Raw genomic sequence first — 15,371 nt, forward strand, 5'->3', positions numbered from 1 at the left:
GCAGAACTGGTTTTCAACACAAAGCATCTAGAGTGGTGAGAGTTTCCTCAATGGCATCAGTGAGGGTTGTCCCATGGGTATTGGAGACATGTCCCCAATAGATACACACTTTTGACTGTACAGTACTGTAAGTACAACTGCGTCCCTCCGCTCGAACTAGTGAACTATACTCTCTCTGGAAGTACAGTTCAGGTTACACTTTCTAGTGACGGGCAGAGGCAGCGTTGTAAGAATATGTAATTCCAAATGAGATGTCATTGGTGTGTGCGGTGTGGATCTGATATCACTTTATGATCCGTCCATACCCTGTTTGGCCAAGAGTCATTGATAACATGGGCTTTGTATGATTAAGAACATGTTATAAGGTAATAACCAAGTTCTCCTTAACATCCAAGGCCTTAACATCCACAGTGGCGGTGTACACAAATAAAATACGTTGGTTTTTTAAGTCAAGTTGTCCTTTGAATTGGTTACATTGATTGAGGTAACGGGTGGAAAAAGCAGGACATGACACAGAGTAAGGGTTCTGCTAAGTTATTATTAAAACACAAACACATGCAGTGATTATGTCTACAGTATGTGAGAATGGTCTATGATTTGACTGATTTCTCTTTGCTTTTGTCTATAGTTCTTCATGACCTTGGTGTTATAGAGCAGACCAAACATTCAACATTCCAAAACTGTTGCAACCTGGTTCTCAACTTTTTCAGGCCATGAGTGACCCTGACAAGCACTTTGGCTATTTTCACAATATTTATCTGTGCCTACAATTTGAACTACAATGTTTATTTCTCACAAAATATTTGGCCAATTTGATATTTAAAAGGTCGGTCTGTATACACTTGTATGTTGGCTTGTTTACTGTTGAGTGAGAAAACAATGTTGCACATTTTAAGCTGGGAACCACCCAAAATAAATGTGTGGACTCCCAGTTTTGGAACCACTGACTGGTTTACACCCTCAAGACTAACCAGTAGGGGTCAGTAGTGGCCATGACTATTGTATACACATGGAATGGAACTGGCAACAAACAAAATTAGGAGGGAGTTTTAAAATGAATCAAAAAAATCAAGTGTCCTTTTGAGTTCCAAATGACCACGCTCAGGCATGCTGCTACATAGTAGAATTGTTTATTATAAAAGACTGTACATTAATTTCTCAATTAACATATTATATATACAAATTAAGGGTAGGGAGATAAGATTAAACATTTCTACCCAAGAAACTAGCTGGAACACTTAGTTTTTTTTGTTGGTTTGATATATACTAAAGCAAACATACAGAATTATCAAGGCATTAGCTGTAGATATCCGGCAATGTAAAAACAGCAATGAATGCAGTTAAATGATCCGAGGAGAAACAAATCGTAGAGTGAGATCCGTTACTGCGTATGGCGTCAGCTGAAATAAGTCTTATTTTCATCTTGCCATTAGAAAAACCCTCAAGTCAACTCAAAACCATCCTGTTGTTACGACAAACTGTGACTTAAGGCTGGGGGTCTTAAAGCCAGAAACAATTAAAACATGGCATTCACAATGACTTCATAGACCTGAGTTATGAAACGGATACCCTACAGTTAAAAATGACAGTTGTGGGGGGAAAAATGATACAGAAAAAAGTAGCAACTTGTTTTTTGTTCCCGGGTGATGACTGTAGAGGCAGGGTGGGCAACTTTGACGATGGAGAGGGCCACTATATTTCCACACTCACTCCCTAGGACCATATATTACCGTCGTAGCAAAAATAGCCGATCTACAATATTCAAATTGAAATCTTTTTTGCTATTTTTGAATTGGAATCCTGAATTTTTTTATGTAATTTCAAATGCCTTTAATTATACTTGTGTTGAGCAATGAGCTACTTATTCAAATTGAAATCTTTTTTGCTATTTTTGAATTGGAATCCTGAATTTTTTTATGTAATTTCAAATGCCTTTAATTATACGTGTGTTGAGCAATGAGCTAATTTAGACTAAGTAATTAAAGCGGGTCATGTTTGCATGTTGTGGAATTGTAACAGCTGAAACCAATATATCAGTATTCTGACATTAACCTGAGGGCCACATTAAGTGAAGGTGGGGGCCGCATGTGGCCCCTGGGCCACCAGTTGCCCACCCCTGCTGTAGAGGTATACGAGTTGTTACATTGGTCTCCGTTGATTTCTGACATGTATTAAAGGAGTACTTCACCCGAGAAAAAAACTTTAAGCTTTGAACTCATGGATTTCTTTTTTTTTGGTCGCATTCCTAAGCAAACAATTTGATGACCAGGTCAATGAGACTCCGCCAGTCAGACATTTCCATGAATTCAAGGCTTCATGGGGTGTGTAATTGAAAGAAAATACAGTAAGTACATTTTTGGGTGAACTACTCCTTTAATGGTGTTATGAGAGTCTGGCAACACTGTCTGCATATCGTTACTGTAGGCTGGGAAAACCTTGTATGTCCAAAACCGTTCCTTTTTTTATTATAAATTTCAAAACAATCTTCTGTGCGATACTCTTGTATAATGCAGTAGGGAATTCATTTACAAAGACAAAAAGTTTAAATATGGAGATACAAGGTTTCTGCCCATCAGCAACAATATTCGTCCTTTATAATAATTGTGGTCCTTTACCGTTATCATTTGATATTTATCCTCCTAGTTTAACTAAACATGTTGCTTTGGATTAGTACAAAACAAATATTAACAGTGATGACACACACAAAAAGAGAGATATTAGGCTGAAATGGTCCAAAACTGGAATGTGTTCTATTGTCAAGAACTTTATGAATCAAAATGCTATTCTCTATATCAGTTGTGATTAGTTGTAAGAACCTTTCGATGTCACCGACTTCAAATACTTTAATACAAAAATCAGCGCTTAGAAAACAAAATCATTGGGAGTCTACAAAATAACCTCTCGAGTCTAAACAAATTCAGTGATTTCAACAATAAAACAATGAACCTAAAGATGGCGTGGTACATTTACAACACAAATGGAAGCATGTAACCTTACACAATACATCCTTTTAGAGTTATGCATGCTGCAATGACGCCAAGACTGGATTCCAGGAGCGAACGTCTTCGAAAACATTGAAATACAATATATGGACAGACAATCTGTGTGGTTGGTTAGTTTAACAGGAGGGCCAAATTAGATCGGGGTGAGGAGTCTGAACAAAATTGGCACCGTTGTGATTAAAATGTTGATCAGAGAATAGAGAGAATCCTAAACCAGAGGGAAATGTACAGTATCAGACGGCTTAAGAAAAAACTGGTACAGTATATTATCGACATTCATTGAACTTACACCACAGAGACCCAATTGGCTGCAGCTCACGTTATTAGTATATACACAACTAAAAATAACACTTTCACTGACATAATTTGATCATGTTGCCTCCAGTGAGGACATTTCAATTAATTTTATTCCATCAAAAGCTGATATACTTATATTCACATGGAATTAAGGAAACGGCTTGATTGGGAGAATGCTCTATTGCTCTATGATGAATCTGAATTGTGCAGGAACGCAGTAATGTACGTACATCCTTCAGTTTATGCCAAAACCATCTCTTTGGAAAGTCCCCAAAAAGACTGCAAACAGAGGGCAGTTCAATCTTTTAAAAAAAAACATTATTCTTTTATACCTAATTTATGCTCTGTCGTGCGACAAACGTTATGACTCGGCGCTTTTACACATTTCATATATGTTCCCCCCCACCCACCCACCCGCCCGCCCGCCCGCTCATATTATAACACCAAAAAAATAAACTAAAATAGATATATATATTTCTTTTCCATTTATCTGCATTTATCGATGAAGGGAAGAAGAACATTCTGTCATATCATAAAGAAGCACGTACGGCTGTGCAACTTATGGAGTCAGTCTGCTGTTAAAGGAGTAGTTCACGCAAAAAAAATTACTTGTTCTTTTCTATCAATTACACACACCATAAAGCCTTGAGTTTTTGGTTTTCGTCGCATTCCTGAGCCAATAATCATAAAATGCATTAAAAAGAAAAAGGAAAATATGGCTCAGGAGTGCAAACAAAAACAAAAATATTCTCCATGAATTCAAGGCTCCAAAAAGAAGTAATTTCGAGGGGTGAACTATCCACTTTAATTTCTTCTGAGGGGGACGATATGACTGAATAAATAAAGCGGCGAGTGGTCTCGGCACGCTGCGGGCAGCGCGCGCCACCTCTTCAGTCGGCGTAGTGCATGATGGACTCCACGTAGTTGCCCGGGAAGAGGCCGGTGGTGCCGCCGCTGACGCCCTCATACCAGCCGTCGTCGTTCTTCTTGATGATGTAGATGATGGCGCCCTCCATGAACGACAGCTCGTCGTCCTTGTCCTTGCAGTAGTCGTAGATGGCGACCACTGAGGAAAAAGGGAGAGGGTGTCGTTATCGTTTCACGTTTTTAGGCCCTTGGCAGATGATTAAGGCCTCACTCACACTGTTGCAACATGCATACATTTGTCTTGTGTCTTGTCCGTGTTTAATGGCCGCCCCAATGCATTTCCCATGGAAGTCACATGGTTTGACAAAACATTTTTGTTTGATGCGTGGGAGGGGGGCACAACACAGCCATCAAACTAAAATGTTTTGTCAAACCATGTCAATAAAGGTGTATACTGTAAAACATACAGTATACAATTATTTTAAAAATCTTGAAAAACACACACACACACGCACACGCACACGCACACACACGCACACGCACGCACACACACGCATATCAAATGTAGGTAAAAGAAAATGCGATTTCTTTACTTGAGTCATGACCCATAAAAATTGGACAAATGGGTGCCGGCCCAGTGTTTGGGTAATAAGATATAGGGCTCCTTTTGAGCGCACCTTTTTCAATGTAGTTCTTGGGCGCCCACAAGGGGTCTCCGTCTGCGTAAGGGTCATTGTAGTGCACCACGGCCGCGTCGGGGTCTGCGTCTGCGTCCTCCTCCCCCTCCTCATAGTCCACGGGAGGTGGGGGCGGAGGGGGCGGGGAGTCATCAAACAGGGGCAGGTCGTCTGGAGGGGGAGGGGGCGGTGGAGTGGGCGTGTCTGCAACTGGTGGAAGAGCAATGGATGGAGAGAGAGAGAGTCAGATTATGGGTGAACATGGCTCATTAATATTCTTAGCTTATTTCTTTTTATAAACGTTTTATCCCGCGATTTTGTAACCCATTTTTTCACCCGGTGCCAATTGCCTAAGGTGTAATCCTGGGCGCTACTCTCCCTCTGCCAACCTCGGGAGAGCAGTATAGAGCCCAGGATTGCTGCATGTTTTTTTGTGAGGGTACCTACCCTAGGGGACACGGGGAGAACATGCACACTCCACAGAAAGGCCCTTTCGCCAACCCCAAGTAGGGTATGGGCACTGATGACACGGAGGGGAGAACACGCCCAGGCGCCCACAGCGTTCCCAGCGGGAATCGAACCGAAACCTTGCTGTGAGGCAACAGCGCTACCGACTGCGCCACCGTGCTCCCTCCATGGCTCAGAATTGACGATATTCACAGTACAGCGACATTAAGTCAACCTATATTCATATAAATGGTCCTCACTAATGCTCATTATAATATGGTACCATTGTTGTCTACTTCAGACCAAACCCAACTACCAGTGACATCCATGGGGAATCGAACCTGATAGAAAATGCAGGCTTTCTATTCCTGGAAAGTCGGCATGCTAAAATGGAAGTTATTGTTCTCATCGTTAATACAAATCTAAATGACAAAATGTGTTTTTATACCATATATTATCATGAGCATTAGTGATGATCAATTACATGAAGATGCCTAAAGTCGTCCTTTAAATTTATGCTCTCATTTCATCCCGAGTATGAGGTTAGAGCAAAATGGTGGCTGTGTGAATATGGTCAAAGAGGCTCCCCCCCCCCCCCCCCCCCCCCCGGTCATGTCGAACATATCAGGAAGAACTCCATAGGCCCTGGCCTGTACACATGTGTGCCATACTCCACATGCTACCAAGGATGATTTGGTATAATACGACGGCAAAAAAAATCATGCATAATAATCTTAAATGGGGGGGGGGGGGGGGGAGACATGCAAAAGCGTTTATGCAAGGCAGCTGGAGATACAACATTGTGATAAACATCCTGCATAAAGTTCCTCTGTATATTTTAACAGTGTTTTAAACTGTAATATATCCCTGCTGATTTGACTGGCTGTGTTAATTAGTAAATGCAGTGGGGAAGGAAAAATCTCAAAAAAAGTCACAAACAGCTGATCTTCAATTAATATCACCTCATTTGACTCAATGACTGTCATGCATTATTGGCATCATTATAGCATAAATGTCATGGTTTAGTTTGATTATTATTGGCATGATCTCATAGATTCTCCAGACATAGGACACAACTCAAAACTGTCAGTATAAAACATTGCATTGCTATTGCAAGATATTGGTTGGTATCCACAAAATGCCAACAGGGGGCAGTAGAGTGTACCCTGGAATTCCATAATACCGCTACTTTTATTTTATAGAGGACAAGATCATCCATACACATTAAATGTATTTTGTTGTTAATTGGAATGAAACTCCCAAAACAAGGATTTTAAGGTCTGCCATGTCAGTTCACTTACATAGCTTGTAGATTGGCTATTTGAACTATTCAATATTTTTTTAATCAAAAATATTTAAAAAAAAATGGTTGATCTACAAGCTCACACCGCGTCGCGCTGCGACACGTTGTGAGCTTGTAGATCGGCTAAGAGGTTCAAGGATAAGGGGTAAAGCACTGGCAAAAATAGGGCAGGGCCCCAAGTCTCTAATCTGTGGTTACCCCCTCTATTTATTTAAAATGTTTGTATTCTTGAAGCTTAGATGCACCTCTTCTTTTCTTGCTGTGCTGCTGCTATGACAACTGAATTTCCCTCGCAGTGTGATCAATAAAGGTCTAAATCTACGCGATGATTGAACCAGGCAGATACCTTTTATGAACAAAATACCGTCTTTGATGATTGCATGTTAGTAATGCAGCATTGATGACGAGGGTGGGACACACATTCTAGTCTAGACAGACAAAGACAGAGAAGGGGAACAAGCACAATGCATGCAGAGGTGTGTGTATAGAGACAGGGGGAGGGGTTAGGTAGGACATAGCGGATGATGAAATCGATGGATGTCTTGTCTGGGCTCTTCTCTGCACTTACTGCTCTCCTGCATCCTGGCCACAAAGCCAGTCAGTGGGATCTGTGGAGTCAGCTGGGGCATGGGTGGAGGAGGTGGGGCGATAGACACTGAAAGCCAGCACGGAGGGGGGGAGAGAGAGAGAGAGAGAGAGAGAGAGAGAGAGAGAGAGAGAGAGAGAGAGAGAAGGAGAGACAGAGAGAGAGATACAGAAGAAAGAATGAGAGCAAAGGAGTGAATGGTAGAGGGAAAGTGTGTGGATGACATTGGAGAAGGGAGGAAGAGAAACGACAGCCAATCAGTCACCAAGAATGGGATAGGAGACTGTTAAAGGAATGGTTCACCCAAAAAAATGATGTATTTTTCTATCAATTACTCATCCCATGAAGTATTGAAAAAAAAGAAAATCCCCCCACATTCCTAAACCAATAATAATTTATCCGTAGAGCAGCCATTGATTTATTGGTATAGGAATGTGACAAAAAACTAAAAGAAAATCAATAAATTCAATGCTTCATGGCGTGTGAAATTGATAGAAAATAAGCATTGTTTTGTGTGAACTACACCTTAAAAAAAGTGCTTCCCCAATCCCAAGCAAACAATACTGACAGAGAAGACAGAGAAGAGGGAAAAGTATAAACCCACACAAAATCCCAGTGTATAGTGAGATTAGACACATCCACCACACCCAGACAGTCAGTGGAATGTGAACAGGGGTGACACGGTGGGATTAGACACGCGTGCCGTGCGGTGACAGTGACACTGTGCTGCTGCGAGTGATGTTTGCTGTGACCGTGACGGGATTTCCTCATGGTATCTGCTGGTCACAGAGATTTGGACGATAAACTCCCGGTGGGATTAACCGCAACGTGGGATTTGTCCTCGTTCACACTAGGGCATTAAGCAACTAGTCCACTAGTCGACTAGTAAATCCACTAGTTGACCTTGTTGGTACTAGTTGACTAGTTGATAAGAAAGAAAAAAAAGTTTATTTCTTTGATTTTGTAGGCCTCGAGATCAGGTAGATTATAGTTATAGTCACCAATGCACACAGTTTTTAAATGTACAAATATTTATTTCCAAAAAAGATGAAAGAAAGAAAAAGTTTTTTTACATAATAGGTAGTTAAACAACTAGTCGACTAAGTCTACTAGTAAAAATGACTAGAAGTGAATGCCCTAGTTCACACAGCAAAAGATCTTGAGTGTTGATTTAACCCATTAAGATCTGAGGACCTGATTCTACAAATGTCTTCTAAATCAAAACAGTTTTCTGAACAACATATGTTTCTATGTCAGTGGTTCTCAAAACCTTTTCATGTCAAGGACCTGCAGAAAGATATGAATTTGGCCGCAGACGCCCATCTAAAAATATTTTGTTCCAGGGACCCCCAGAAGCAAAGATTTGAGTTAAAAATGTTCGCTGTAAAAGAATATATATATATATATATTCAAAGATTTGCACATATTTTCAGGATTTTTCAAAAATAGCAGATCTACAAGCTTGTAGTGCCGATGAGCTATGATCTGCTATGATCTTCTATTTTTCAACAAATAAAGACTAATGAAAATGGTTAAAAGCTAAAGTTGACACAGATGCGTTCCAGGTATTAACTCAGACTTGTTGAGGCGTGTGTGCGCCGTGCACCCATTTAACCCGCCCTTGGACCAATCCAAATTAAATGACTACTTATGACCAGAGGGAGTCGCTGTTCTGCACAATACCTCAGTCAGCATGGCAACTAAAATCAGCCTGGCTAATAAGCCAGACAGAATCAGCTGTTGGCAACAAAAAAAAAAGCCCCCTGGCACACGACACTGTGATTTGAGTCTGGCTTATTAGCCAGGCTAAACTAGAATACCGATGAACCCAATTAAGTAAGATTAAGTAAGTAAGGGGCATGGTCAGTAATGGTCATTGAAATGTACGTTTTATAACATAACCGATCTTTATGCATTCATCCAACACATTCCTCCAACTGTAAATAAATTAATTGCCAGGAACTGGGAATATAATTTTGAATTTACACGCGACACATCAGAACGGGGCATATCAGTTCAGGGGTTGATGCCTGTTACAGGTTCAAGAGTTAATTGCCTTTCATACGTTTCCCCTTTCCTTCCATTTCACTGTGACGCTGGTCTAAAATCTTACAGGTCGAGGTCTCCCCATGAGGTTCCAAAACACTAAGTTTAGAACACTGATGTGTTCAGTTAAAGTAAACCTCTTATCTCCATATTGTAGCTTTTTGCATTTTTCGCAGATTAATGCCCTACTTAATAATACTACAGCGTCACACAGAAGCATCAAAAGCAAGTCACAGGACAGAAGGAACCCAAAAATAATCCCCCCCCCCCCCCCCCCCAGTCAGTGATGATGCGTGTCACCTTGTACCACAGTACAGTGGGGGGGGGGGGGGGGGGTATGTAGGCCTCGTCTGTTTGGAGGCCTCGTCTGTTTGGAGGTAACGTTGTCACTTTAACATAGCTATAACTCTCACATGTAACATACATTTGAAGCGCAACATTGTTGCTACTAAGTCATTGTCAAAATCGTGTGTCTACATACACACACAAACCTGTGTGTGCGCGTGCGTGCATGGTGAGCACATGTGGGGGGGCTCAGCTATTGTCAGATATAAGAAGTGGTGGCTCCATGGAGAAAAGGATCAGAACCACTGGAAGTCTGTGACTAATGAGATTAGTGCTAAGACGAAAAACAAAAGCTGTGTGCTGTACAGCAAAGTACTGTACATTATTACATGGGATAGGGAAGAAGAGTGGCACAAAGGAAGACTGGGCACCTCGACGTACTGTAAAATGTACGATTCTGTCCAAAATAAGTCTAAACCAACTACATCATTCTCAGACTTAAATTTACCGCCAACATTATTGGACACATACAGGTTTTGTAGCAATTGTAGAAATATTAGGCCTTATCAATGTTCAATCATGATCACACACACACACACACACACACACACACACACACACACACACACACACACACACACACACACACACACACACACACACACACACACACACACACACACACACACACACACACACACACACACACACACACACACACACACACACACACACACACACACTTTGTACCAAATAGCCAATTTTACATCGACGTCCCACTCTTCCTTAATGTCCCGTTACCCTTCAAAAAGCTGCCAAGTCCACGTCTATCATACACAGATATTGACCGTCTGTCTGTGTTGTATCTGGTGGAGAATCCAAGGACAAGGCGTTACCACATCAATACTAAAGACATCCCGACGCGAGACGAAGCAAAAAGCCTTAAGGCTGCACTTTCAGACTTCACAGAAAGCAGAAAGTCAATAATTCCTTCAGAAATTCAAGCTTGACCTTCAGGAGGACTAGCAGCAGCGTTGTATTCAGTATTTATTGAATACTAACTGCTGTTCTGCCTTGTTATGTTTGCCTGAAGCCGTGAGCTTTGTCTGTGTGGTCTACTGACGGAACATTAAGTGTATTTTTAAGTGCACCAAACTGTGGTATACTGTAAACCTTATACTTCAATCAACGAACGTGTTTGGATTCCAAACAGGTCAAGGTAGTGTAGCACTCCACCAAACAGACTAGTACAGTTGGATTCCAAACAGGTCAAGGTAGTGTAGCACTCCACCAAACAGACTAGTACAGTTGGATTCCAAACAGGTAAAGGTAGTGTAGCACTCCACCAAACAGACTAGTACAGTTGGATTCCAAACAGGTCAAGGTAGTGTAGCACTCCACCAAACAGACTAGTACAGTTGGATTCCAAACAGGTAAAGGTAGTGTAGGACTCCACCAAACAGACTAGTACAGTTGGATTCCAAACAGGTAAAGGTAGTGTAGCAATCCACCAAACAGACTAGTAGAGTTGGATTCCAAACAGGTAAAGGTAGTGTAGCACTCCACCAAACAGACTAGTAGAGTTGGATTCCAAACAGGTAAAGGTAGTGTACACTCCACCAAACAGACTAGTACAGTTGGATTCCAAACAGGTACAGGTAGTGTAGCACTCCACCAAACAGACTAGTACAGTTGGATTCCAAACAGGTAAAGGTAGTGTAGCACTCCACCAAACAGACTAGTACAGTTGGATTCCAAACAGGTAAAGGTAGTGTAGCACTCCACCAAACAGACTAGTACAGTTGGATTCCAAACAGGTAAAGGTAGTGTAGCACTCCACCAAACAGACTAGTACAGTTTACCTAAGACTAGTCTGGCAGTCAAATTAAGTCAGGAGATCAGTCAGTTGGAATGTGTAAAAAAATAAATAAATAAAAGTGTATGAATGCACCTGTACTAAAAAGAAATAGCCTTTGGCTTGATATCTTTTTGAACAACAAGCCTGCTGCCATCCGGCGGTCGAAAGCTCAGTCGGCAGCATCGGACGCGACAGTGTACCCACTGCCAGTTCGACAGCAGATTTTGGGCGACAGACGTTTTCCAACACTTACCACCATCAACGTCATCGGTGTGGTGGACCTTAACAAGGCTTGAAAATTGGGGGGGGTGGGGGTGGGTGGGTTGTCTTACTTGAGTTCTGACCATAGCCCGGAGTGCCTCCATTAATGTGAGGCTGCTGTAGCTGCTGCTGCTGAAGCTGCTGTAGCTGCTGTTGTTGCTGAAGCTGAAGCTGCTGCTGCTGCAAGGAGTACTGGGAGGTGACCGACGGCGCCCGCCTGTAGGTGCCCGTGGCCGAAACCATAGAAACGGAGGAGTTTGAGGAGTTGTGCCGCGAGATCTGCCGCGAGATGGTCCCGAACTGGGACATTGGAGCGGGGCCCAGACCCGGCCCGGGGGCAACCACTAGAAGAAAACACCCAGGAATGGATGGGGAAAGGATGGGGGGGGGTTAGGCAGACGAGATAGGAAGGGGGATGAGTGGAGGATGAAAGAGAGGAGAAACAGAGTACCCGGAATATGATTAGTAAGATTGCAAAGGAACAGATTCTTATTTCACTATTTAACCACATGAACACTCGGTCCCTATTCTTGGTATAGGCCAAAATTCTGTGAAAGCTCTACAAGCTCACAATGCGTCATCTTGTGACGCATTGTGAGCATGTAGATCGGTTATTTTTTGGCAAGGAGATTTTTGTGTAGAGTGGAAAAAAGGGAGGGTGCCAATTATTTAGGGTTTAAGTGGTTAAAAAACATTGATCGGGTGCCCAAACCTGCAGAGAAGATATTCCAACAACATCATCCACCAATGAGATCACAGGGAGAGAGAGCAATGGAGAAAAGCCAACATAAATCATTGCATTTTGGTAATAGTGTTAAAAAGGCATATATCAGAGAGCACCACTGAACAACACAACTCCCCCCGAGGGAACCGTGAAATAGACCTGCACTTCAGATGCACTTAAGACTTTTAACCAGACAGAATGGAACAGAAGAGGCTCAGATAACCCAGAGAGAGCAGCAGAGGAAAGCTAATAGAGGCAAAAACACGGACTGCCCTTGGGCTGATCTCGCAGGCTACGAACAAGCTCTGTTTTTAAGCACCATGCTCTTTCCTCGGAATTCTTCCTGCTTTACAGTCACAGGTGGCCACTTTAAGGAAGTAAGACGGTCGGAGAGGTATATTGTCGATATCCGCCCCGATCGTGGAATCTATACCTGTTTCACAACGCACTCAAAGTTCTAGGGTAGGTACCCTCACCAAAAACATGCAGTTATCCTGGTCCACTATACTGCCTCACCCAGGTCAGCTCAGGCACCTGATGGAGGGGAAAGGAACTTGTTGGAATAACGTGTTCCTTCCTACCGGGGTAACTCCCCCCTGTGAGGTGATAAGAAGCGGGCAAGTGAATATATTAACCCATATTAAAATGCCCTTCAAAGTGTTGAGATTTCCGCTGACAATGTAGTTCACACGAGGGCAACAGGCCAACGTTAGATCTTGGACCGTTGTCACGTGCTGCATCTACGACAATTGACAAAGCTGTGCATGCATGTGCGTTCGCAGGTGTGTGTGTGTGTGTGTGTGTGTGTGTGTGTGTGTGTGTGTGTGTGTGTGAGACAGAGAATAAGAGAAAGAAGGGCAGAGAGGAAGGCTGAGCGATTCGTTTTGTATTACTCGGGCATTTCCTGTTGACAGTGCTAGATAACAGAACAGCCCCGCACACGAGAGAGAGACTATGTTCTGAGGCGGTGTCTGTCCAACCAAAGCTTTTCCCAGCTGAAAACACAAGTAACTCGCCAAAAAGAAAAACGCTTCTAAACACCCACGTTGAAAATATACGAACTCTCGGCAAGCAGATACAAAGATTTCACACATGAATGCTACAGTATGTACTAGTAGTGTATGCAACTACAGTATGTATACATATTGCATACACTAGCTATTGCATACAATTGTGTTGCAGATTTTTCATAGATGGCTTCATAGACTTGTTTGACAACAGTATCATCAGTGTGTGTTGGATTCATGTTAACGTGTATTTTGTATGTGACATTTAACCACCGTTAAACCGTCAATACTTAAGTAAACGTGACCTTTGGCTCTATACTTGGCTTCCTGTTGAAGACCCATGACTTAAACTGACATGGGTGGGACCAAAGGAAACAGGGACTCAAAAACATAGCAGCAGACAAACCTACAAATAGACATCATGACTTTCCTTTTATTCCCTCTCTACCTTGTACAGTAGATTTGCTATTTTACTACTACTTTGGCAAGTATAAATCCCTGTTAAGGGGAAACATCAACAGCCACCAGACCTCAACCATCGGTGAACTGGTGTTTTCAAGTCATAATAATACAGGAGCATTTAAAGGATTTTATGTCAACATGAAAGGCTCTTGTTACAACCATAATTGTTCAAACCAAAAAGCATAAGTTATCTTATATAGTGATGACATAATACAATCTTGTGCCGCTCAATTATTTGCGAGTGAATGAATCTCACCAATAATAATAGCATTTATTTGAGAAAAGGAAGAAACATTTGAGACACAGTACTGTACCTGCATAGAAGAAGTCTCTAAATCTCCATAGGTGTATGAATTTGCATAATAAACTGTATAAATACGCCTTCATTCAATCTGTAATAAGGCCTACATACTATATATTCTAATTAATTTAATTGCATTTATCTCACGGTCATAATATGCACATTTTACAAGTTGAACACTCAAGCCCAAACTTGTCAGGTCGGGAAAAAAGGTTTTTTTAAGGTCAACCACATCAATGCAACTCAATGAGTTGCATTGATGTGGTTTACCTTAAAAAACGTTTTGTCCCGATCCTGGTGTGGTTTGGGCTCTAGGCTTCATACTTGCCTGGCTGGCCTCAGGCTAATAATATAACAGGCTATTTCATTGGCTTAGAGACTTCTTTGTGAAGCTTATTATGATTGGAAGAGAATGAGGAAGTACCACCACCACCCAATCACCAGAGTGTATAGAAACACTGTGGACTGTGATTTGGACAGAAAGCCGGACCCCCCCCCCCCCACACACACACACACACACACACACACACACACACACACACACACACACACACACACACACACACACACACACACACACACACACACACACACACACACACACACACACACACACACACACACACACACACACACACACACACACACACACACACACACACACACACACACACACACACACACACACACACACACACACACACACACACACACACAAAAGCAGGCTTACACATAAAACATCTCTTTCTCTCTCCCTCTCTCAAACACACACACACACACACACAGACCCCCGCGGTCACAGACTCTCCTTCATGCATGGCTGCCATGAGCAGACAGACCCCCCCAGAGTGGACCGACGGCCGGTCATATCCACCACCCAGAGAGGAGAGGAAGAGGCTGACGGTGGTCCGTCTCAGAGGCCTCGAGGAGGAGGATGAGGGGAGCGGGGGGGGTCTCACCTGCAGACGGTGCTGCCACTGGGGGGGCACTACTGAGCGCCCCCGGCAGAGGAAGAGCTGGTGGTGGTGGAGGAGGAGGTGGAGGTGGAGGAGGTGGGGGAGGGGGCGGAGGAGCGCCCGGAGGAGGCGCCCATGTGGGAGAGGAGATGGGGACTGAAACGAGTCGAACCCCGGCCCAAACAAATGATAATGTTAGTGTGACCTGTTTTGAGGTGGATGGATAGGCTGGCGTACTGTAGGTGCTGCTGGTGGTATTAAAACAATGGTTTTCAACCCTTTTCATATCGAG

At 42.7% G+C, this 15,371-nt stretch overlaps 1 protein-coding gene across 3 annotated transcripts in view; it reads right to left on the reverse strand.

The window, feature by feature from the left end:
- Window positions 1-3,725: 3,725 nt before the first annotated feature.
- Window positions 3,726-15,371, reverse strand: part of abi1a (abl-interactor 1a) — a 71,878-nt gene continuing 60,232 nt past the window's right edge. Inside the window, exons 7-11 of one of the 3 annotated variants that reach the window (XM_079489700.1) lie at window positions 15,083-15,235; window positions 11,701-11,973; window positions 7,162-7,248; window positions 4,844-5,053; window positions 3,726-4,365 (exon numbers count right to left, since the gene is read on the reverse strand). In XM_079489700.1, the coding sequence (XP_079345826.1) occupies window positions 4,190-4,365; window positions 4,844-5,053; window positions 7,162-7,248; window positions 11,701-11,973; window positions 15,083-15,235 (899 nt within the window). In that variant the 3' untranslated portion in view covers window positions 3,726-4,189. The remainder of the gene's footprint in view (window positions 4,366-4,843; window positions 5,054-7,161; window positions 7,249-11,700; window positions 11,974-15,082; window positions 15,236-15,371) is intronic. The other 2 variants (XM_079489702.1, XM_079489701.1) reach the window with 2 other exon arrangements.

This window comes from Electrona antarctica (assembly GCF_951216825.1).
Source record: "Electrona antarctica genome assembly, chromosome: 20".
NCBI classification, from domain to species: domain Eukaryota; kingdom Metazoa; phylum Chordata; class Actinopteri; order Myctophiformes; family Myctophidae; genus Electrona; species Electrona antarctica.